The following is a 25,239-nucleotide window of genomic DNA, read 5'->3' as shown; positions in this document are numbered from 1 at the left end:
CGTGGCAAGCTGGTGTGCTGTAGATTCACACCATGGTTTGCCATGCAGTAACTTGCAGTCTAGACAAGCATTTAGTTGTGTTTTTGAACTACTATTCAGGATGGCCATTAAGGGGTATATAGTAAGGAGGGTAAGAGCCCTCAGTGTCCTAGGCCTCTGTAATCTATACACTCCCTATCATCATTTTAGAGGGGGAACCCATGTATTCTGCAATACTTGCCAAGTATCTGAAAGAAGTATCAACCCCAAGTGTCTACTACACTTACATGGAACTAGATAATTCAAATGTTTTTGAAAAAAACATCTTTAGCTGTTTATGGTATTCATTCTTGGGCTATCTTTAATATCAATCCAAGAACATGCATTCCAGTACATTTCCATGGATTTATGTAAGAGCTTAGAATTCCCTGCAGCATTACATGTTACTAGTAAGACCTGTTTAATAGTTGCCTCTGGAATTTAATAAAGCTGCTTAGATGAATTAGGAAGCATTTAGTAGTAATGTCTTTCTGTTAAGAAATACTTGAAATTGGAACTCTTATTTAAAAAAAAATCTAGATGGTATCCTCAATGGCATATGAAAATAGAAATGAATTGTTACTTTTTTTTCTTTACCAGCAGACTGCCTTTTCAAGATATCCATTTAAAATGCCAATATCTCTATGTGGAAATGCATCTCCTGCAACCTCAGAGTAGCAATTTGCAAATGATGGATGGTACCCTTTCTGTGATGATTAGTAGTTAATGGAGTCAGTTGAAGTTCATAGGGTTGGCATCGGCTGCACCACCTCTCTTCACATGACATTCCTACTCTTCACCAGTTCTCAATGCCTCTTGATGACAGTTGTATCAGAAAATGGATTTTATGTAGTCCAGATTATTTCAAAAGAAAAACATTTGATTCTACTGTTAAACCTAAAAAGCAGAAAATGTGGGTTATGTAGATCTTCACTTCAGCTATCTAAGGAAATCTGGAACAACAAAGGTTATCTCTCCAGTGTGTGAGGTTAGAAGAATGCTGGCTCCAACCAGTGCTCAAGGATACTCAAATCAATCCACTGAGGCACAGGCAGACTCTGCTTCAACTAATGTAAATAAAGTTAATTTCTCCCTTACTGTTTCAGTTAGCTGTGGCCCAGCTTCCCATTGTGGACCTTGGGCCTACCTGCAATAGCAGTGCTTGGAGCTGGATATTGCTTGCTTGTCCTTAGTTCAGTCAGCAGGCTGACTGGCAGCTTCTGCCCCCAGGAATCTTCATAGCTCCGAGTATCTTTTCCTCTGTCTCTGAATGGCCCATGATTTATACGTTATCTGCAGATTTATGTTCTGTGTGGTTGAAATGGATGACCTTTCTGAGTTAACGTCTAGGGATCTAGAAAACAGCTGGCAAAGATTCCATTCAGAATCCCCCACTTAAAGGAAGTCAAATATGAACCTTACAGGAGGGGGCAGATATCTACCAGGTATATAGAGAGGATTTTTTTTTATAGGAAGGAGCAGAATGGTGATAGGTGAGAACCAGAAATACCTGTATATCTGTGGAGGAAGTCCAGGTGAACGAATCTAGCCACATGGTTTCAAGAAGAATGGAGAAGAATATGCCTTCATCGAAAGAATGAATAAGAATAGCATCTCAACTTTGGAAAGAGTGGTTTCGTTTCTGCTGCTTGTGCAAAACAGGGTACACCACTTAAAATTTGATATGAAATCTATTTGATACCTAGTTCTATGACATTTTCTTTTATGTAAATAGTACAAATATGAAGTTAAACTGCTGGGCAGAGAATACTGTAACAAGCAGGTGGCACCAAGAATTAAAGACAGACAGACATGAAAATAGACAAAAATACACTTGATCTAGAACAGGTCTTACACTCTCTGCATTTTTTTACCCTTCTCTTTATTTTTAAAAAAGAGGCTTTGTTTAAAAATATTTTTTAGAATGTGAAAACATTTCCTAGACAAGAACAAATGGATGTAAACTGGCCATCAGGAAGTTTAGACTTGAAATTAGATGAAGGTTTCTAACCATCAGAGGAGTGAAGTTCTGGAACAGCCTTTCAAGGGGAGTAGTGGGGGCAAAAGGCATATCTGGCTTCAAGACTAAGCTTGATAAGTTTATGGAGAGGATGGTATGATAGGATAGCCCAATTTTGGCAATTAATTGATCTTTGACTATTAGTGGTAAATATGCCCAATGGCCTGTGATGGGATGTTAGATGGGGTGGGATCTAAGTTACTACAGAAAATTCTTTCCTGGCTGTATGGCTGGTGAGTATTGCTCACATGCTCAGGGTTTAGCTGTTGGCCATATTTGAGGTGGGGAAGAAATTTTTCTCCAGGGCAGATTGGCAGAGGTCCTGGGGTTTTTCGCCTTCCTCTGCAACGTGGGGCACGGGTCACTTGCTGGAGGATTCTCTGCACCGTGAGGTCTTTAAACCATGATTCAAGGACCTCAGTAGCTCAGACATAGGTTAGGGATTTATTACAGGAGTGGGTGGGTGAGATTCTATGGCCTGCATTGTGCAGGAGGTCAGACTAGACTATCATAATGGTCCCTTCTGACCTTAAAGTCTGTGACTATCAGTGATAATTCATGAAGATTAAATATACCATTGGAATTTTCTATCACAATGTTCAGAACACTGTTGCTGAATTTTCTGTATGCAGTATTGTATCTGTGTTGGTCCCAAGATAGAGACAGGGTGAGAGGCAATCTCTTTTTTTTTGGTCCAACTTCTTTTGGTGAAAGAAACAAACTTTCAAGCTTACACAGAGCTCTTCTTCCGGTCTGGGAAATGTACTAAGGGCTTGTCTACAATTAAAACGCAGCAGTGGCAGCTTACACCGCTGTTGTACTTCAGTGAAGATACTACCTATACCAACAGGAGGAATTCTCCCATAGGTGTAGTTACTCTACCTCCCCAAGATATCTGTCTGCATGAGGGTTAGGTCAGTTTAACTGCATTGCTCAGGTGTGGATTTTTCATGCCTAATTTCCTAGTGTAGACCAGACCTCAGTGTCACAGCTGAATACAGGTTATTTAGCATAAGTAGTTAACACACATTTCAAGGCACCATTCATATTTCAAGTGGCCTGTTAACACTTCTCCAGGCATAGTTGGCCTGTGGTGGTGGAAATACATTAGATTTATGGCTTATTACGACAAACCTATAACCCACTAACTTCACCCCATCCCCTTCTTTCCCCCCCACCCACCCCGCCTATGCTTGGAGAGGTATCAACAGGCCAGTTCACCTTGAATGGTCCCCTGAAATGTATTAGCTCAATCTGTTCCACCTTCTATTTAGCTGTGAAGAGTACATTTCCCAGACCTGAAGAAGAGCTCTGTGTAAGCTGGATAGCTTGTCTCGCTCATCAACAGAAGTTGGTCCAATAAAAGCTATTACCTCACCCACCTTTGAATTTTCTGGCAGTTTAAGCATTTTTTGTTAAATACAAGCATGTGGAACAGAATTTTTTTATTTTTAATAAACACTTGCTGAGACGTGCAGTGTATAATTAACCTATGAACTTGCTGCAGGATATTATTGATGCAAATAGCTTAGTAATTAAAATGATTAGACACTTATATGAATAAGAATAGCATGTGCAGTTACGCTAACTGGGAATGGCAGTTAAGAGTTTTATGCTTGAGGGCATAGGCTGATCAACAGTTAGGATAATGAAGAAATTTCTCCACTCATATGGTTTATTATTGCTCATTTGCCATGAACAAGTATGTCATCCTCCCCATGCTTTCCTCTGAAGAATCCAGTATAAGCTGATGCTAAACTGGACTGAATGCTGGTTTGGTTCTGATATACCAATTAATGTATTCAACATGGCACTTTAATCTATCTGCTTTTATTAATCAAATTTTTCAAAATATAGCTTGAAAAGTTTTTCAGTTTAGGTTATAACTGCATTTGCTTCACAACTTAAGATAATTGTTTTGGAACTGAAATTGTAGTAGCTATTTCTGGTACTAGCCCTATTGCCCAGCATCTGTAATTTAACCTGAATCCCAACTGAGCTGAAATTTACCATACAAACAAATAACCCATATAGAAAAGGAAGTGGTATTGAACCTATATAGAAAAGGGCTCTACACAGTAATAATAAAAATATTTTTCAGAATGCTTCCAGGAAGGATGTTCCTGCCACTCCAGGGATCAGCAACGTTTGGCACGCGGCCCGTCAGGGCAAGCCCCTAGCGGGCTGGGCCAGTTTGTTTACCTGCCATGTCTGCAGGTTCATTCAATCACAGCTCCCACTGGCCACGGTTCGCCGTATCAGGCCAATAGGGATTGTGGGATGCGGTTGCCAGCACATCCTTTGGCCTGCGCCGCTTCCCGCAGCCCTCATTGGCCAGTGAGAGCCGTGATTGGCCGAACCTGTGGACACCACAGGTAAACAAACCAGCGTGGCCCACCAGGGGCTTTCCCTGACGGGCTGTGCGCCAAAGGTTGCCGATCCCTGTGCTACTCATTTTTTTTTCATCACAGGTTCATGGTATGTATAAACTGTCCAAGAGAAAAACAGGTTCTGGTCACTCTCAGAAAATTTTTGGATCATATTTCCTTTGACAGTAAGTTCAATCTCTTTATTTTATTATGGAACGCAGACATCTTTTTTTATGCAGGATGTCCCAAGGTACCCGTCAGACATCTTGCTGGCTGAAGTTGTTTAGCTGTTTCACGCAACTGTTGTAAATTGGGTGACGTGCTTCGTTTAGCATCATCTGATAGAATTTCTTTTAGTTTTTTTCCTCTTCCCCTGTTTAAAAAATTATATATATTTTTTTGCTTTACCATTTTTATCTCCTAAACTGGGGATTTCCCTCAGTAAAGGGCATACCCATTTCACCCGGGTTTAAGGGGTGCCTCGCCTGCAAAGAGTCAATTCTGATAACGGGCAGGCATTCCCGCTGCGTCCATTCCACAGAAGTATACCTTCTGTCATGAGCTCAACACTAGATCCTGAAAAAAAGGGAACTGAAACTAAAACCGCTTCTCATGGAAGGAGCTCTGCAGCATATGTCTGACCCGGAACATGAGTCTTCTCCGCAGCATTCCCTCTCCAGGCCAGTGTACCAAGGAAGAAATCCTCAGACTTTCCATGCAAGACCTCTAAAAAGAGAGCTTCAAGCTCTCGTGGTGGTTCCTGAATCAGCCAGAGGAGGTTAGGTCTCTTCGATAGCAATTGCACCGAAGGCATCTAAGCATAGTACCCACAGATTGCCAGATACCACTGGTATGACCAAGGACCTGCTGGGCACAGGTATCGAAACAGTGGTACTGCCAGTCAGGGACAGGTCTGGAGACTGTGCTACGTCTGAGAAGACAGTGTGAGTATGGATACCCTCAGTACCAACGACTGTGAGGCAACCAACATCGAACCACTTAGTGCTGCGAACGTTGCCAGCTCCCTTTGTATCACCGACTCAGTACCAGCAACCAGTGACATTACCGATTACTGCGGCACCAGAGGAATTTAGGATCTGTAAGAACCTGTGTCTGAGGTACCAGTCTCTCCTCTAATTGGTACCAGGGCTCATCATCGGTACTTGGATACATCTCAAGCCCTGGAATCACCACCAACACCGAGCCATGTACCTCCAGTCTCCGTGTCGGCTCCACGTTTTCCAGTGAAGAGTCGGACAGTGACCAGAAGGAGGTCCTCTCCCATCACTCTCACTATGTTTCCTCCTGCTACCAACCTGGGCCTTCCCAGTCAAACTCTCAGTCTGGACTTCAGCCCACCTAGTGTGACCAACCATGGGTTCGGCCACCCATGCCTTTTCTACTACCCCAGGGGTCGTCTTGTTCCATTTGCCACAATGTTCTATAGCAGCAGCCTGTCTACCAGGAATGCAGAACACAACAGCAGACAGTCTCAGTTGCAAGTTCTCACAAGACCATGAGTGGGAACTGAACCCAGCAGTACTTCACAATACTCCACGTTCTGTCAATGGGAGACACAGACAATAGATTTGTTCGCTACTTACCTGAACAGGAAATGCCCACGCTGCTGCTCCAGGGCAGGCCTCAGACAGCACTTATTAGGTAACGCTCTCCTTCTTCCATGGGACAAGGGCCTTCTTTACACCTTTCCCCCATTCCATCTGTTGTTGAAGGTCCTGTTAAATAAAAAAGAGAAAAAGCAAACATCGTACTGAGTGCTCTTACCTGGCCAAGACAAGTGTGGTACCTGTGCTTGTCAGAGCTGGCAGTGTGTCCATCAATCCCTCTCCAACCCACTTCTTACCTCTTCTTGCAGAACAAAGGACACACTCTCCATCCTAACATGCAGATACTCTGACTCAAGGTTTGGCTACTTCATGGGTCCAACACAGAGAGAGCATCTGCTCCGAGGAGGTACAGGAAGTGTTACTATACAGTAGGAAATTGGCTGCCCATCGTACTTACCTACAAAAGTGGACCAGGTCTTAGGTTTAATGCAATTTCAGGCACATTATCCAGACATCTGCTACTCTCCCTTTGATGTTAGCTCTCAAGAAAACAGGGTTATCCTTCAGTTTGCTTCAAGTACAACTGGCGGCCATAGCAACTTTCCCATCAACAAGTAGACAGATACTCAGTTTTCTTACACCCGACTACAAAGAAATTCCTCAAGGGTATAATACCTCTTTCCCCAACCTAGATGCCCCCTGTCAAGGTTCCTTCCCCACTCTGAACTTCAGGGTACAGATGTTGGGGACCTGCATGGACACTTCTAAGCTTAATTACCAGCTTAGATCTCGTATCGCTGCCACCACTCCCAAGCACTACTTTTCTTCCCTGGGTAGTCTTGAGAGACTTCACCAATTTCCTGGTGAACACAGATCCAAACCCCTTGGATCTTAAAACAAGGAGAAATTAACCATCCCTGCTCCTTTATCGCACCAGCTCCTGGTGGATCCAGATCCAACCCCCCTGGATCTAAAAAGAAGGAGAAAATCAACCAGGTATTAAGAAAAAGGCTTTTAATTAAAGAAAAGAAAGGTAAAAGAAAACGCTCTGGGAGAGATTAGCATACTAGCTACTCTCACAGACAACAGATTGCAAACACAGAGGATGTTCCCCTGGGCAAAAACTTAGTTACACAAAAAAATACCCAAATACCCAATTTTGATGATTCCCTTAATGGTACCAAGACAAGTTACAAAGAAAATAAACATAAACCTATTTATCCCTTTCTAAAACTTACTAGTCTGATAAGAGGCTGGTTCCTTGATCTTTTTTACTCCAGCTGAAACTGAAACTCTAAACAAAGAAAACTTCCCTCCTTTCTTTTGAAACATCTTGTTCCCCCATTGGTTCCTCTGCTCAAGAGTCAGCTAGGCTAGGTGAACTTCTTAACCCTTTACAGGTAAAAGAGGCATTAACCCTTAAGTATCTGTTTATGACACGCCCCCCCCCCCCCAAATCTCAAGACAGTGTTGAACCACACTGGTGGTGATTTCTTCCTAGAACTTTAGAATAAACAGTTTAATAAAACACATGCACCTTTACATATACTACTAATTATGTAAAACTACAAGATTTTTCACATTTTAAGGACAATTTTAACCAGTCAACTCTGGGAAACTTTCACGGGAGAGTGCATCAGCTACTTTGTTAGAAGCTCCTGAAATGTGTTGAATTTCAAAATCAGAATCTTAGAGAACTAAACTCCATCGAAGAAGTTTTCTGTTGTTTCCCTTGACAGAATGAAGCCACTTTAGGGCAACATGGTCAGTTTGTAGCTGGAAACACCGTCCCCGAATGTATGGGCGTAGCTTTTCTAGGGCATACACAATGGCGTAGCATTCTTTTTCACTGATTGACCAGTGGCTTTCCCTCTCAGACAGTTTCTTGCTGAGAAACACGACAGGATGGAAGTCTTGATCCCGTCCTTCTTGCATTAAAACTGCTCCTACACCACGCTCAGATGCATCTGTGGTTACTAGGAATGGTTTGTCAAAGTCTGGGGCCCTTAGCACAGGGTCAGACATGAGTGTTGCCTTAAGCTGGTTAAAGGCCTTCTGACACTCATCAGTCCACTGAACTACATTTGGCTGTGTCTTTCTGGTCAGATCTGTTAGTGGGGCAGCGATTTGGCTGTAGTGTGGTACAAATCGCCTGTAATATCCGGCCAAGCCTAAGAAGGATTGGACCTGTTTCTTTGACTTTGGGACAGGCCACTTTTGGATAGCATCCACCTTGGCCTGTAGGGGATTTATCGTTCCTTGACCCATCTGGTGTCCAAGGTAAGTCACTCTGTTTTGGTCTATTTGACACTTTTTAGCCTTAACAGTTAGTCCTGCCTGCCTGATGCGCTCAAAGACTTTTTCCAGGTGCTCCAGGTGTTCTGCCCATGAATCAGAAAAAATGGCGACATCATCATGGTAGGCAACTGCATATTCTCCCAGTCTTGCTAGGAGACCATCTACAAGTCGTTGGAAGGTGGTGAGTGCATTTCGCAGCCCGAAAGGAAGCACATTAAATTCATACACCCCTGCATGGGTGATGAAGGCTGACCTTTCCTTGACGGGTTCGTCTAGCGGTACTTGCCAGTACCCTTGGTTAAGTCTAATGCAGAGATGAACTGGGCACGTCCCAATTTCTCCAATAGCTCATCGGTGCGTGGCATTGGATAGTTGTCGGGACAAGTTACAGCATTTAGCTTACGGTAGTCCATGCAAAAGCATATTTCCCCATCTGATTTGGGAACTAGAACCACTGGAGATGCCCATGCACTGGTAGAAGAGCGTATTATACCCATCTGTAGCATGCTTTGGATCTTCTGTTCTATAGCAGCTTGGGCATGAGGAGACGCCCGGTAGGGTGGGGTTCTAATTGGGTGAGCATAAACTGTGTCAATGGAGTGGTATGCCCGTTCGGTCTGTCCTAGGGTGGCTGAGAACATTGGTGCAAATCTAGTGCACAGCTCCTTGATCTGCTGTCGCTGCAGACGTCCAAGGGTTGTGGATGAGGTTCACCTCTTCTACGATGGAAACAGTGACGGTGGCGTGGTAGACACCTTCAGGCCACTCCCCGTCATCTCCTCCCTGGGCTGTAAACTGACAAACCTTTAATTCTCTGGAATAAAAGGGCTGTAGAGCATTAACGTGGTACACTTTAGGCTTTAGGGTTGATGTGGGGAATGCTATGAGATAGTTAACAGCTCCCAGGCGTTCTTGGACCATGAATGACCCTTCCTATGACACTTCCATCTTATGGGCCTGGAGCGCCTTTAAGACCATAACCTGGTTCCCTACTTTGAAGGAATGCTCTCTGGTATGTTTATCATACCGGGCCTTTTGCTCTTCCTGAGCACCCTTTAGTTTTTCTTTAGCAAGGGCTAAAGAGTGTCGGAGGGTGCTTTTGTAGGTTGCTTACAAAGTCTAAAATGTTAGTTCCTGGAGAAGGCTGCTCCCATTGCTCCCATCCCTCCCATCGCTGCTTCACCAACTGTAATGGCCCCTTAATCTAGTGGCCATACACAAGTTTGAATGGTGAAACCCGTAAACTCGGATGTGGTACAGCCCTGTAGGCAAAAAGCAACTGCTGCAACACTAGATCCCAATCATTGGAGTGTTCATTTACGAATTTACGTATCATGGCCCCCAAAGTTCATTAAACCTCTCCACCAGGCCATTGGTTTGATGGTGGTAAGGGGTGGCAACTAAGTGATTCACCCCATGAGCTTCCCACAGGTTTTTCATGATCCGTGCCAGGAAATTAGTTCCCAAATCTGTAAGGATGTTGGAGGGCCAACCTACCCTGGCAAAAATGTCTGCTAAGGCCTGGCACACACTTTTAGTGTCCTTGCCCATTCCCTCCCAATGGAAGGACTTCCCCAACCTGTCTTTGGTTCTGTTCACCCCAGAAGGGCCACTGGGATGATCGTGGGCTAAGCTTAAGAGCTTTAGCCAGTACTTAGATGGAACTACCAACTGTCTTTGAGGACGCCAGTCTTCCTGGTGTCCACCAGAAAGAGTCTCCTTGTATAAAAGTCCTTGTTCTACAACAAACCGGGATCGGTTAGAAGAGCTGAGAGGCGGTGGAGTGCTCCGTGCCACCACCTAAGCTTTCTGAAGGCTGTCATCTGCTTCCTGCTCAGCCTGGAACTGTTCCCTTGATGCTGGAGACATCAGTTTCTCCGTAGACTGTGGACTTGGGCTTGGTCCCTCTGGAAGCTATGTAGGTGATGGGGTTGTTTTCATTGATTGTGAACTGCTCTCCACTGGTGCACTGTGTGATATTTTAGGCTCTGGCTGAGCCTCTTGGGTAGGGTTGTCTGCTGCTTCTGCCAGTTCAGGCCCTCTGGTGTTGGAGTTGTAGATGGGTTTGGAAGCGCTGGAGTCAGTGCTGGCAGCGGTTCTGGTGCTGGTTGTTTTGCTAGTTCCGGTTCTGGGACTGGATTCACTACAGCTGTAGCATTCATGGGTAGAAGATCCGGTTCCACCACCTCTATCTGGGTCTCTGGTAACACAGACGGGGCCCTGGTGGACGGCTCAGGAACAGGGATGTGTGTGGAAACTTGCTTGGCCTGGCAGCGTGTGACCATTCCCACCCTCTTGGCCAGCTTCACATGGTTGGCCAAGTCTTCCCCCAGTAGCATGGGGATGGGATAATTGTCATAGACTGCGAAAGTCCACATTCCTGACCAGCCCTTGTACTGGACAGGCAACTCAGCTGTAGGCAAGTTTAACGATTTTGACATGAATGGGTGAATTGTCACTTGGGCCTCTGGGTTGATGAATTTGGTGTCCACTAAGGATTGGTGTATAGCTGACACTTGTGCCCCAGTGTCTCTCCATGTGATAACCTTCTTTCCGCCCACTCTCAAGGTTTCCCTTTACTCCAAGGGTATTTGAGAGGCATCTGGGCCTGGGGATCTTTGGTGTGATTATGGTGTAATGAACTGTAGTCGGTTGGGGTTCTTGGGGCAGTTGGCCTTTATATGTCCCAGTTCATTACATTTAAAACATCACCCAGCTGACTGGTCACTGGGCCAAGGTGGGTTGCTGGAGACTGGTGAGGTGGGACAATAAGGTGTCTGGGGCTTTCCTTGGGTTGTAGGTGGGGCCTTGGGTTGCCCCCGGTGATAGGGTTTAGTTTCGGTTTGCCCTCTCGGATATTCGCTCCAACTGCTAGTAGTTTTTTTCTTTTCTGCCACTTCCACCCATTTGACTCCAATCTCCCCGCCTCGATTACAGTTTTGGGCTTCCCATCTAGGATGTACCTTTCTATTTCCTCAGGAACATCCTCTAAGAACTGCTCCATTTGCATTAGGAAGGACAGAGATTCCACAGATTCAGCACTTGCTCCTGATATCCAGGCTTCCCAATTCTTTCCAGTGTGGTAGGCGTGTCGGGTAAATGACACATCTGGTTTCCACCTTAGGGCTCTGAACTGCTGATGGGCATGCTCAGGTGTTAGCCCCATTTTGATTCTGGCCTTGGTTTGAAAAAGTTTATAATCGTTCATGCATTCCTTAGGCATTTCAGCCACCACCTCTGCTAAGGGTCCACTGAGCTGTGGCCTCAGCTCTATCATGTACTGGTCTGTAGAGATGCTATACCCAAGGCAGGCCCTTTCAAAATTTTCTAAGAAGGCCTCAGTATCATCACCTGCCTTGTAGGTGGGGAATTTTCTGGGATGGGAAACAGTACCTGGAGAAGGGTTGTTACGGTTGGCTGGTACATCCTGCTTAGCCCTTGCTAATTCCAGTTCGTGGTTTCTCTCTCTCTCTTTCCCTCTCCTCCATCTCTTTTTGTTTCTCCTCCATAGCTCTTTTGTGGGCAGCTTCTTTGGCTTTCTCTTCTCTCTGGTGGGCAGCCTCACCTCTGGCCATCTGTCTGTCATGTTCCTTTTGGCTCTCCTCAGCGTGGAGTTTGGCTAATTTCAGCTCCTGTTGTATGTTTTGTTTTTTTTTCTTTGCTTGACATGTTTCCCTGCTCTGCCTGAGCTATCTTGGTTTGTGACGTAAAAAAAAAACCCATAGCTTTTAACTGGACTTCTCAAAATGAGAAGAGACCAGAAAAACTGGTTTGTAACTTGTCTTTTGCAAACTGTTAATTACCCTCCAACTAAGCCCAGCTGGAATCCTTTCTAACAAAGCCTTGTTAGAAAAACCTTTTATCTGTGTGCCTTCAGGGTATTTCTCCTTCACTGCTTTCCCAGCATCTCAAAGGAGGGGAAAAAAATCTGGCTTTTGGTTCCTAAAAAATCCCTCACCGCTGCTCACCATGTCAAGGTTCCTTCCCCACTCTGAACTTTAGGGTACAGATGTGGGGACCTGCATGGACAGATCTAAGCTGGTAATTAAGCTTAGAAGTATCCATGCAGGTCCCCACATCTGTACCCTAAAGTTCAGAGTGGGGAAGGAACCTTGACACCCTCCTTCAACATGGGACCTAAAGCTAGTGTTAAAGAGCCTGGCTAGACTACTGTTTGAATCTATGGGCACTTGTTCACTTACACATCTGTCAATGAAGACATTTCTGGTGGCTATGACCTTGGTGAGGAGAATTTAGCACTTATGGCACACACACTCCTTTTATAGTCTTCTTTCACAACAGGGTTACTCTCAGGCCACTCCCAAAGTTTATTCCTAAAGTGTACTCATCTTTTCACATGAACCAACCAATTCACCTCCCAACCTTTTATCCTAAGCCTCATCATAACAGCTAGGCCATCTTGCACATGCTAGACGCCAGGAGAGCCCTGGCCTTCTGCCTGGACAGGACAAGGACATTTTAGAAAATATCCTAAGCTCTTTCTTTCCATTATTGAAATGTCTAAAGGCACGGCAGTATCGTCCCAGACTCTTCGTATAGGTCTCAAACTGTATTAAGCGCTGTTATCATGTTTGCAATGCAGTGCTTTCATCTGGAATTCACACACACTCCACGAGGTCTATTTCCTTCTCTGTCACTTTTGTCAGGAATGGTCTCATCTCAGAAACCTGCAGGGCAGCCACCTGGGCATCTTTACATAGCTTCACAGAACACTATGTGATTAATGGGGACTATACTTCCGATGCTAGTTTTGGCTCTGCAGTATTATTATCCATAAGACTCAACTCCGAAGCCCCAACCTTTCATTAGGGATACTGCTCAGGAGTCATCTACAGTGGAGCAACCCTAGGGACACTACTCAAAGAAGAGGAGGAAGTTACTCACCTTGTACAGTAACAATGGTTCTTTGATATTTGCATCTCTATGGGTGTTCCACAATCCGCCCTCCTTCCCTCTACTTCAGAGTTCTTGTCAGGGAGTCTGTGGTAGAGAAGTAACAGGGTGGTTTGCCCGCGCCGTGCTAATTAGCCTCGAGACAGAGCATGAGAAGGGGAAAGTGCATGTGTGGGCTGAACGGACAAGGCTACTGAAGATCTCCAATCAGAAGCACAGAGATGCACATACATTTACAGTGGAGCACCCATAGGAGGACACATCTTGATGAACCATTGTTACTGCACGAGGTAACTTCGTCTCTCCTTTCTAGGCCCTCTTAGAGGATGAGTACACTGAAACCACAATTTCAAAGAAAGTAAACTGTTTGGAGTGATTTTACCTTTTAGTACATCTCCTGTCAGAAGATCTTGGGATGCTTCACTGGAACAAGGCATACTGGTGGAATGACGATTCCTGTCTTTCTTCATTTGTGACTTAGTTCTACACTTGATTGGTTGTCATTATAACTATCCTGCTATAGTAACCGATGACTATCCCATCTCCAGAATTATACTGATATTCTGGATCAGACTATTTGCAATTTTGCCCTACATCCTTGGGGGGAGATGGGGTAATTGTTGTGTAGACTCAACTTTCTGTCTTGAGATTTCAGTATACGTTCAAGTTAAATATATAAATTTCTCTCACCAATTACAGTACATATTTTAGGGAGCATGTGATATGACACTAGTTAGTTGTGTTGCATTCAATATTTTCCTGCAATTATAAAATAATTATGCTATTGTAATAATTGCTGCTTGTGGTAGTTGGTTCACTGATGTTCACACACCTATTTGCAGCCTGGCTTGGCAGTCCTTTTCCTTATTTTTCACTTCTGTCTTAGACTTGCTCTTTGAAGGAGAACTCACGCAAGCATTTAACTTTCCAAGAAGGGGGATTTATTGCAACTATTACAGATAAGTAATTGCCTTTTGTCCAGAAAGAAACTGTTCTCTCAAGATACAGGTTGCAGTAGATTCACACTTTCCAGTCTTTCACAGAGTTTGGGTAACGTGTGTATTGGTTAATACTTCGCAGTTTTCAATTGAAAAAGAAACTGAAAATTATGGACCCTAGAGGTTGTTGCAGCCATTTTTTAGAAGTGAAATGTGCCACTTCCTGGGCTTGGAAAACTCCATAAAAACCCCTGGAGAGTTCTGGCTTGGTTTAGGCTGGGAGCACAGATTTAAGCATGGGGATTTACTACCACTTACGCCTCTGGCGGGCAATTATATGCAAGTAATTACCTTTTTTCCGTTGACTGTACTTTTTAATTTGTGTTATACAGGAGGTCATATTAGTTAATCATTATGGTCTCTTTTTGGCTCTAAAATCTGTGAATTTCTCTTCCATTGAAATACAGTATATTGTATTTCGTTGGTGCGCTGCCCATTTTTCCTTACAAAAGCTCCATGATAATCTTCTCTGTTAAGAAATTTTGAAACAAGTCACAAGCATGAATGATGATTTTTTACTTTTAAAATAGTTTTTCCTTCAGTCTTAGAAGGTCTATCTTGATGCTACAGTAGTTAAATGCTTATAAAGTATGATTTTGTGGATGGGAGAGAAATGGTTAGGTGGTGTCTTTATCTGCCAGAATTTTAAGAAAGTAAATGTGATCAGATAGCCTAAGTATTTCTTTGCACATTATCTTCCCATCTTTAAGTGGACTTTTATAATACAACTGTTTTACTTTCACCACTTCCTGTCTCTAAAAACTGTGCCTAACCTCTGTCACTTTAAGGTAAGTTTTTTTGTTTGTTTGTTTTTTAAAGAAAAGTAAAAGGCATTAGTTGTTTCTCTGACATTTTTTCTTTAACTTTTCTTATTCAAATATTTTTAATTTAAAATTTCTTATCACCCTTTCTGTCTGTATATTTGTTCTGGAGTTTCGAGGTTGTATTTACATTTTCCACAGTTTCTTTTTCTGTACTTTTTTTCCCCCCATTGATTTAAAATCCCAGTTCTTGTAGTTAGCTCTTTACCTGTAGCTCAGCATATTTTAGTATTGCCAGTCTTCATATACAGCGGTTTCTCACGGGATTTTCTCTTGTGCTTGTCAAGTATTTTGTTTGGCTTTGAGGAATCTTACAGTTTGAGTCAAGAATAGAGTGTGCGCTTGTATGCTCATGTACTTTTTGTTATGAGTCAGTTTGTGTACAATGTTTAAATGGATGTTCTTTCACAGTTATTTTTCTGTTCTGGGGTGCCCCTTTCAGCACTTCAGATAAGGTTGAGCCGAGCTTTCTGTTTGGAGTCAATTTTTCAAAGTGCTGTAGATACATTCTCAGAGTGGCCAGAAAGTTGCTATGCCAGTTGAAGTCCTGGGATAGAGTTAGCGTTAGAAATTTAGAGTCAGTTGGTCAAGGGGTTCCCAAAATACAGCGCCCTCTCCTTCCCCCCTCGGCTTATTTTTAAACTGTGCTGGTTCTTATAACATGTTATTGCCCGTAGATGATGGGGAGGGGTGTGCGGTTGGTACTATAGGCAGAAGCTAAATAAAATATATATTGCTGTCTGCCCCGAGCTCAACTAGTGACTGACCTTCCAAATAATTGATATATTGGTATATACAACATAGTTATTGTTTTCTCTGAAAACCTAGCAGAACTTCTGTTGCTAGAAGCAAAAAGTTAGGACTAGTCTACGCTACCGCGCTCCATAAGTGTAGCTGCACCGCAGTAAAGCGTCTGGTGAAAATGCGCTATGCTGACGCTCTCCCATTGGCATAATTACTCCACCTCAATGAGAGGTGAAAGCTATGTCAGCAGGAAAGCATCTCCCGCCAACATAGCACGATGCAGACAGCGCTTTAAGTCTAGATCGATTGCATCGCTCAGGGGGTGGCTTTTCACACCCCTGAGCAACATAAGTGGCAATGTAGACAAGCCCACTGTGAACAAAATCTCTGATATACTGATATGGAGTGAGAACATACCTTATCTGTGTATTTTATCAGAGGAATTGTTTTCTGTAACTTGGCCAGTTGCCAGGAGTATTTTGCTTCCCCTTCCTAATCTGTTAAGCACTTTCTGCATAAGGGGTAGCATAAAGTGATCCAGGCTATTTGTGAGATCCAGAAAGGTTTCAGTGTAGCTCTGCCAGAGTTCTTTGCACTGTAGAGCTGATGAATAACGTGGTCTTGGCATTACTGTGAGGTCTTTACTGTGCACGCACACACCCTAGATAGTGTTCATTCTAAGCAGAAGATCATGGGCAAGGGGGAATGCAGCATGTTAGCAATCCAAAGTGTAATTAAATGAACTGGTGCTCAGAGCTGCTTTATTTACCTTGTATCTCTTGCCAACTCCATGTGCAGGCAGTTGAGGAAGCAATATTCAGCATAGACAAATACATAGATGCTACAGTGAGTGTTTAGCATGCTTTGGCAGCCCTGGAGGCAGAATCAGAACTTTAACTGACAGCAGGGGGGAAATTCTGTTCTTGAAGAGCCTGCCTTTTTCTCCCATCTCCATAGTTGCAAGCAGTTATCCAGATTTACTGCTGCAGAACTTCACAATAAACTGTTAAACAAAGACAAAAATCTTCGGTAAAATTTGATCTGGCCAAGTTGGTAGGGACACCAGGTTGCCTCTCTGGACCTTGTTCTTCCCCCCCACCTTGGCTCGGAGATGCGGCAGCTATGTCTGCCCCAGCTACTACCTTCCTCTTCCAGGACTTGTATTGCTGCTGATGTTGTGACGCCCCTGGCTAAGTTGTCTGTGAAGATTTAAACTGAGATCCCTGGCTCTAAGAATGTGGGTCTTTACTCCCTGAGCAAAAGGACCATATCTCTTGGGTTGGAGGTAATAGTAGACTCAAATCTCTACAGCTGGTCCAGCCAATCAGGACACAGAGCTACAGTCCTGGTCGGAGAAGCATGTCCTGAGTTTCATATGTGCACAGCATTCAAATCCCCGTACAGCCGTCCACTTGTAATGATGATGCTGGTTGGATTGTCTTCATGGATTGAACCCAAGACCTCAATCTAAAAGCATGAGCTTGTGCTAAAGGAAACCAGAAATTAGTAGACTCACAAGTCCTTTATATGGTCCAGCCTCTAAATGGGACAAAGAGCCATATTTATTGTGAGTTATGCTGACAGGGCCGACAGGCTGGTAGATTGAAAGTTTTGCCTATTCTGCACACAGGGAGAAACTATATCTGTATGGCTTCAGAAGGAAGCTGTAGTGTGCCTAACTTGGGGAAAAGGAAATCATACATCTCAAAACTCTGCATAAAAAAAGAAGAGCTCAGTAAGGTAGGTAGATCATTTTGGCAGAACGAAGCATTTTGCATTATGACAACACTGTGAGATCCCTGAGCTCTTTGCCAAGAGACAAGAACAAGGCATGCTAGTGACAGATGCGCTATCACAGAAGCAGCCAAAGACCCTTTTCTCTCCATTTCCACTCCTGCCCAAAGAAGGGAAGATATGTGGATGTCCTTAGGAGCTCCCTACTGGTTGAGAAAGCAGTTATCCTTGAGACTGGGCAACATGACAGTAGACACATTCTGCCCCTACCAAATAGAGCAGATACCACCTTTGAGGTACCACCATTGATATAAAAGTGATCACTTTAAGAGGAAAATATCAGGCATACCACTATCCTACAATCAGCTTGGAAGAATAGGATTTCAAGGCATTCAGATATAAAAAGTATTGAGGACAGCATCACTAGTGCAGCCATCTTTGATTCATAGTGCACCTCCACTAAGACCTCAGTCTGCATCTGGTCACTTTTATTTGCCCTATTTTGATTAATTACTGAAGAAAGATCAATCTTTTTCTCCATCAAGGTACCCTTTTTAAAACAATGACTGGACAGACAAGTCGCAGAACTGGATGTTTGCTCTGCAAGCCACTGTTCTATATTTTCTACAACAAAGCAACATTGATCACAAATCAATCTTTTGTTTCCAAAGACAACCCCAATTTTCTGTCAGTCTCAAGAGATCATATTCTCATAATTCAGTCCTAAAGCTTTTCCCTGTAAGGAAAGGACATGCCATGCAATGAGTGTCAGAAAGGCACTTACAGTTTTTGGATGTTTTAAATTAATGCACTTAGGGATTAATAATAAGAACTTTATATATAGATTGGGGATGCATCAGTTGGAAGCAACAGAGGAGGAGAAGGACCTTGGGGTATTGGTAGATCACAGGATGACTATGAGCCGCCAATGTGATATGGCCGTGAAAAAAGCTAATGCGGTTTTAGGATGCATCAGGCGAGGTATTTCCAGCAAAGATAAGGAGGTGTTAGTACCGTTATATAAGGTGCTGGTGAGACCTCACCTGGAATACTGTGTGCAGTTCTGGTCTCCCATGTTTAAGAAGGATGAATTCAAACTGGAACAGGTTCAGAGACGGGCTACTAGGATGATCTGAGGAATGGAAAACCTGTCATATGAAAGGAGACTCAAAGAGCTTGGCTTGTTTAGCCTAGCCAAAAGAAGGCTGAGGGGGGATATGCTTGCTCTTTATAAATATATCAGAGGGATTAATATTAGGGAGGGAGAGGAATTATTTAAGCTTAGTACCAATGTAGATACAAGAATGAATGGGTATAAACTGGACACTAGGAAGTTTAGACTTGAAATTAGACGAAGGTTTCTAACCATTAGAGGAGTGAAGTTCTGGAACAGCCTTCCAAGGGGAGTAGTGGGGGTAAAAGACGTATCTGGCTTTAAGTTTAAGCTTGATAAGTTTATGGAAGGGATGATATGATGGGAGAGCCTAATTTTGGCAATTGATCTTTGATTATCGCCAGATAAGTATGCCCAGTGGTTGATGATGGGATGTTGGATGGGATGGGATCTGAGTTACTGCAGAGAATTCTTTTCTGAGTGCTGGCTGGTGAGTCTTGCCCACATGCTCAGGGTTTAGCTGATCACCATATTTGGGGTCGGGAGGGAATTTTCCTCCAGAGCAGATTGGCAGAGATCCTGGAGGTTTTTCGCCTCCCCCTGCAGCGTGGGGCATGGGTCACTTGCGGGTGGATTCTCTGCAGCTTGAGGTCTTCAAACCACAATTTGAAGACTTCAATAACTCAGGCATAGATTAGGGGTTTGTTATAGAAGTGGATGGGTAGGGTTCTGTGGCCTGCTTTGTGCAGGGAGTCGGACTAGATGATCACATTGGTCCCTTCTGACCCTAGAATCTATGAATCTATGAATTTGTCTGTTCCATGAGTCTAAAGTGCTCTTTGTTTTAAGTCATTCTGTTCTTAAGACAGTGGTCCCCAACCTTTTTGGCTTGCAGGCGCCAGCTGAAGGACCACTGTGGTGGTGGAGCACCCGCTGAAATGCCGCCGAATTTCGGCAACATTTTGGCAGCGATGCCTCTTGATGACGCCACTTGCTGTCGACAAGCGATGTCATTGAGAGGCGTCCCCGCCAAAATTTGGGAGTGACGCCTCTCAATGACATCACTTGTCGACGGCAAGCATCGTCATCGAGAGGCATCCCTGCCGAAATGCTGCTGAAATTCAGCGGCATTTCGGTGGGTGTTCTCCCGGGGGCCAGGACGAGGGCACATTAAGATGCCCCCACGGGCGCCATGGCACCGCATTGGGGACCACTGATCTATGATCTCAGAATGGGTCAGATGGAGCAAATTTGAGGTACAGAAAGCAAGGAGAATGCCATCTCCTGCTATTGTATGTTTGCTGAACACAGCCATGATGTGGGGATTGGTCCTGCTTTGAGCAGGGAGTTGGTCTAGATGACCTCCTGAGGTCTCTTCCAACCCTGATATTCTATGAGGAAATATATAGGGTAACCTACACATTTTAATGAAATTCTGTAGGTTGTGTCTACACTACAGCCTACATTGGCATAACTTAAGTTGCACGGGGATGTTAAAAAACCACCCCTCTGAGCAACATTAAGTTACACCAACATAAGCACCTGTGTGCACAGTGCTATGTTGGCAGGAGAGCATCTCCTGTTGACATCACCTCCGGAAGCAGCAAAAGCTGTTTTATTATGTCAACAGGAGAGCTCTCTCCCATTGGCATAGAACATCTTCACTAGACACACTGCAGTAGTGCAGCTGCATTAGTATACCTGCACCGTTGCAGCACTGTACATATAGACGTGGCCTAAGATACATGTGCAATTATGATGTTCTAGTGTGCAATCCAAAACGGTGAGTGTCTCTGTCATCCCTGCTCTTCAACCTGTGGAGCCTCACCATGCTTTGCTGCGGTAGCTCGCAGCATGCAGGTCTCACTCTGAGTGTCTGTGTATAGCCACAGCCCTAGTCCAGCAACTCGACCACAGCAGCCAGTTAGCAAACACCAGCCACGCTCTGGCTTCCAGCAGCTTTGGTTACTACTTGCAGGGTGACCCCAACACACTCCCAGTCCTGGCTCCCCCCCATCCCCAAAATAAGTGTGTTCCGCACTATCCACCCCTCTCCAGATATATTAGATCTGTATGCAATAGTTTGCTGCCATAAATTGAGCTACCAACACAATTCAGTTTAAAGACAACACTGGATTAGTTTTAATTAAAGAATAAAATAAATTTATTTAACTACAAAGAGATTTTAAGTGAGTACAAGTATAAGGCATTACAGGCAGAAATGGTTAAACGAAAAATAAAGCACTTTCTAAACTTAACAAACTACGCTTGTTTCAAGGTGCAGTTGTTGCCACATGCTTCCAGCAACAGGGCTGATCAAATTTCAGTCTGGGTCTGCTCCCCAAGTTCATAGGCTTTCTTTTGTTGTCTTAGATGGGAAAGGGAGAGAGAATTTGTGTTTTTGCCTCTCACTTTTGTAGTTCAGTCACCCTTTGAAATTGCATTTTTCTGAAGGTTACCCTGTGATAAATTTCATTCCCACTGTGAGCAGGGAGACAGTCATTGTGAAAGAGGTTTCATGCTGTGCTTTGCTAAAATGCAGGTTTGCCTTGTTTCTCTCTCTTGCTGTCTCAGGGACCTTGTTTACTACTTATATGTCAATTGATGTAAATACATATTCCTTTTAGACTTGCTTGACTTGTCCTGCCTAATAGGGGTTACATGGGTTTGACTATGTGCTACCAACATCATTCAGGAGGAATTCAGAACTTTACATATAAGGTTGCGACACACATTTCATCATGATATTATTGACCAGCGAGTTATTAGCTTTCATATGATACTTCACAAGGCATATGTTGTACAAACATTATTACAGTAGTGTATAGGGTGTGAATACAGAGAGCGTTGGCCTGCTAAACCGAGGGTTGTGAGTTCAATCCTTGAAGGGGCCGCTTAGGGATCTGGCACAAAAATCTATCTGGGGATTGGTCCTGCTTTGAGCAGGGGGTTGGACCAGATGACCTCCTGAGCTCCCTTCCAAGCCTGCTCGTCTATCATTCTAGATACAGTGGTACATTCAATCACAGTAATTTTCTGCCAATTTTCCACCAGCTACCTGCACAATGAGCAGAGCACTTGGTGGTATTTCCAATAAACTAACTTTTTAAAGGAAGAACACATAACTGTTCCTGTTATAGTAACATGATGGCATTTAAAAAAAAGTTCAGATTGACAACTCTTGTGAGGAATGTTTATGTAGAATATATTGTTGAAAAATCTCAGCTAGCATCAAATGTCAAATAGTGCATAAAGTGAGTTTTTAAATTTTGGATGTAGCTAATTTAATCAAAGGAAATATTTGTACAAAAGGTCTGTTGTTTTTATTTATTTTATTAAAGCTATTTATTTGACAATCACCATAGTGTCTGAAGAGCTGTTACCAAAGTCTGTCTTTCTCTCTCTAATAACATTGTTTTAAATTTTATTATGATTGTGATAAAGTGGGCTCTGTACCTATGTAGGTTACTCTGTTTTCTTCCACCGACAGGCTGCTGGGTGGGTGGATGGGAGAGGTTCTGGTTTTGAGGTTGATAAAGAAATTTTACTCTGAGTCTCTTAAAAGTCTATTGCAAGATTTTAGGTGGCAAAATTGCAGTGGCTTTCCTGTGGCCGTCAATCTTTTTAACTTTCTATGGTGAAAACACCAATCAGATTTCCAGTATGGTAGTAAAATATAACCAGTATGTGTTTTGGCATAACAAAGTAGCACTACTACTTTCTGTTTTACATAAACTAATAAAAGCATAATTGCCTTTTTTTAAAATATTACCATTAATGTTTAGTTTAATGGTAAGTCTAATAGTTTACTACTACTTATTAAAAATCATTCATGATTTTTTTCAGCTGTTTAAGGATTAACTATAAATGAAAGAAATGACTGCTTTCAGATAGAACCAATGAACACCCTGCTGAAACGCCCTCCTCAATGGTTCCTTGGTGTCAAATGCTGATTGGGAATGCATCAGGCAGGCCGAGGCTGGGGGTTTCAGAGCTAGGAAGCTGCACAGGCAGTTGCAGTCATTGGTGCCAGAACACACCATGTGACTAAATAAGAATTAGCTTAACATTATCAATCCTTTAAAATCTTGAGTCAGCATACAGTAGTTATAGTTAGTCACAAGGTTCTACGCTATGGCTGATGCAGGGGGAAAAATCGGTAAGTGGCTTTGGGTAGCTTACCATAAAATTACTTTTTTTGAAAAGCTTTTATGGTAAGCTTTTCAATATGAAAAGTGTCTGCAATCATGGCTGTAGTATATAAGCTTTGCAGAGATGTGTAACAATTGTGATACTGGAAGAGAAATACTGAATTAAATACATCAGAGCAAACGTAATTAAGTAGCAAATTTGTATAGTGAAATCTTTCTGAAAGCAGTTTTTTTATTCCCCTTTAGTTGACGCAGATGAGATTAAACGGCTAGGAAAGAGATTTAAGAAGCTTGATTTAGACAACTCTGGTTCTTTGAGTGTGGAAGAGTTCATGTCTTTGCCTGAGTTACAACAGAACCCATTAGTACAGCGAGTAATAGATATATTTGACACAGATGGGAATGGAGAAGTGGACTTCAAAGGTAAGATACAATGCTGTATAATACATGATGTTGGCATTTTCTTAGAAGATCTAACTCTTGGAAACTGTTAATTTCAGCTCTGATGTAAAAAAAAAAATTAGAATAAATATTGTAAGAACAAAATAAAGTGTGAAATCCACTTACAGGTTTAAGGGTGAAACACGCTTATAAAGATACTTTTATATATTAGAAATAGATAATAACAATTCCTGTGAATGCATATATAAAACAGACTTAAATTTATTTATTCTCTAATGCATAACCCAATATAACAATTTGTGTTGGTTTAACTCTTTTGTTTAGTAATCTTTCTTACTATTCATATTCTTAACTTTGCTTTCATCCTTGATGTCCATTTTAGAGTGTATTAGTGAAATAATATTAATCTAGGACCTGATAAGTCTTCGGATACATTAAGGGTTGTTATAAGGAGGAATACGATCAATTGCTGTCTATGTCCACTGAAGGTAGGACAAGAAGTCATGGGCTAAAACCTGTGGCAAGGGAGATTTAGGTTAAATACTAGAAAAAACTAGTAGAACTGTAAGGGTAGTTAAGTTCTGGAATAGGCTTCTAAGGAGTTGTGGAATCCTCATCATTGGAGGTTTTTAAGAACATGTTGGACAAACACCTGTCATGCATGATTGAGGTCCTGCCTCAGTGCAGGTGGCTGGACTTGATGACTTCTCATGATCCCTTCCAGCCCTACGTTCATTTCTGTGATTCTATAAATATTTGAATCTAAATAGTTCATTTTTAATGAGAAATAAGTTCCAATTTTTATAGCCTCTTAATAGAATTTTTATCTTGGAATATTTCCTCGAGATTAAGGTATTACACAATTACTAAGATTAAGACTCTGTCATGGGTATTTTTAGTAGAAGTCAGGGACAGGTTGTGGGCAATAAACAAAAATTCACGGAAGCCGCAACCTGCCTCTGACTTTTACTAAAAAATACCCTTTGGAAGGGACAAACAGCACTGCTGGGGCTTGCAGCTGCTCCAGCCCTGCCACTGTTCCAGCCTCCAGGGGGCTGACCTGGACCAGGATCAGGGCCATCACTCTGGCAGGCCTGGGACCACTGGCAAGATGTTTCAGGGGCCCCTGCTCTGGGGCTGGGTGCTGCTCCGGCAACCCCGGACTGATGTCTTGGCCAGCTGTTTCGGTCCTGTCCCCAAAGAAGTCACAAAAGTTCCATAAAATAATAGAATCTGTGATCTTTGTGACAGAATCGTATCGTGTGTGTACGTTACATCAGTACTAGACCAGGTTTTTTCGACTGGTGTGGGAATCTTTCCAGAATAATTTGCAACACTTTTGGGTTCCATGCAACATTCTCTTCTGTGACTAAAATACTTTGTATGTGATATTTTTCTATGACAGTTAGTTTAGAATGAAAATCGTTTTTCTCTGTAAATTACAGAAATTACAGAAGTATTGTATTTCTATTTAATAGTCCTCTTACCTGTAGTTTGCCACTTCTTCAAACAAAAAAGAGACTGCTGATATAACTAAAAGCAAAATAAGTTTCAATTGAATCTAAAGTAAGTGTTAGAGAGCTACATCATTTAAAATGTTGCTCATTTAGAGGGTCGAGCTGAGTTATTTCAATGCCCAAAATATCAAATTTAATATTTCTTTAATTTAGGGTCCAATCCTCAGAGTGGCAAGTTTTCTTTAACTCCCATTGAAATTAATGTAGGATTTTTTCAGGATTAGACTAAAGTCTTTTTCTAATTTTTCCTATCTGATTAGAATTTACCAAATTTCAATTATATAGATATTTTGATCAATAAAATTTGAAGAAAACAGTAAACATGAAGTACATTCAAGCTTTTATAGCACAACAGCAAAAAACAAAACCCAACTAAATTGGAATGTTTGAATTTTAAGACTGTGTTTTCCTCAGTGTCATCCTCTAAAACTATTTAAATATTACCCATAATAATTATCAAAATATACTTGTTAAAGTGAGGGTACTATATTGTTCATGAGATTATGAACTCAAATAATGTGATTATGAAAAGCTGTAGTGGACGATTTAGCTCTAGTCTGATTTTGTATCA

General features: G+C 42.6%; 1 protein-coding gene across 1 annotated transcript in view; it reads left to right on the top strand.

The window, feature by feature from the left end:
- Positions 1-25,239, top strand: part of DNAAF10 (dynein axonemal assembly factor 10) — a 120,944-nt gene that overhangs the window by 58,141 nt on the left and 37,564 nt on the right. Inside the window, exon 3 of the mRNA XM_050950340.1 lies at positions 22,996-23,172. Within this exon, the coding sequence (XP_050806297.1) occupies positions 22,996-23,172 (177 nt within the window). The remainder of the gene's footprint in view (positions 1-22,995; positions 23,173-25,239) is intronic.

The sequence above is a fragment of the Gopherus flavomarginatus genome, chromosome 4, assembly GCF_025201925.1.
Source record: "Gopherus flavomarginatus isolate rGopFla2 chromosome 4, rGopFla2.mat.asm, whole genome shotgun sequence".
NCBI classification, from domain to species: Eukaryota; Metazoa; Chordata; order Testudines; family Testudinidae; genus Gopherus; species Gopherus flavomarginatus.
The sequence above is the reverse complement of the archived record's forward strand: the minus strand, read 5'-3'. Positions and strand labels throughout refer to the sequence as shown.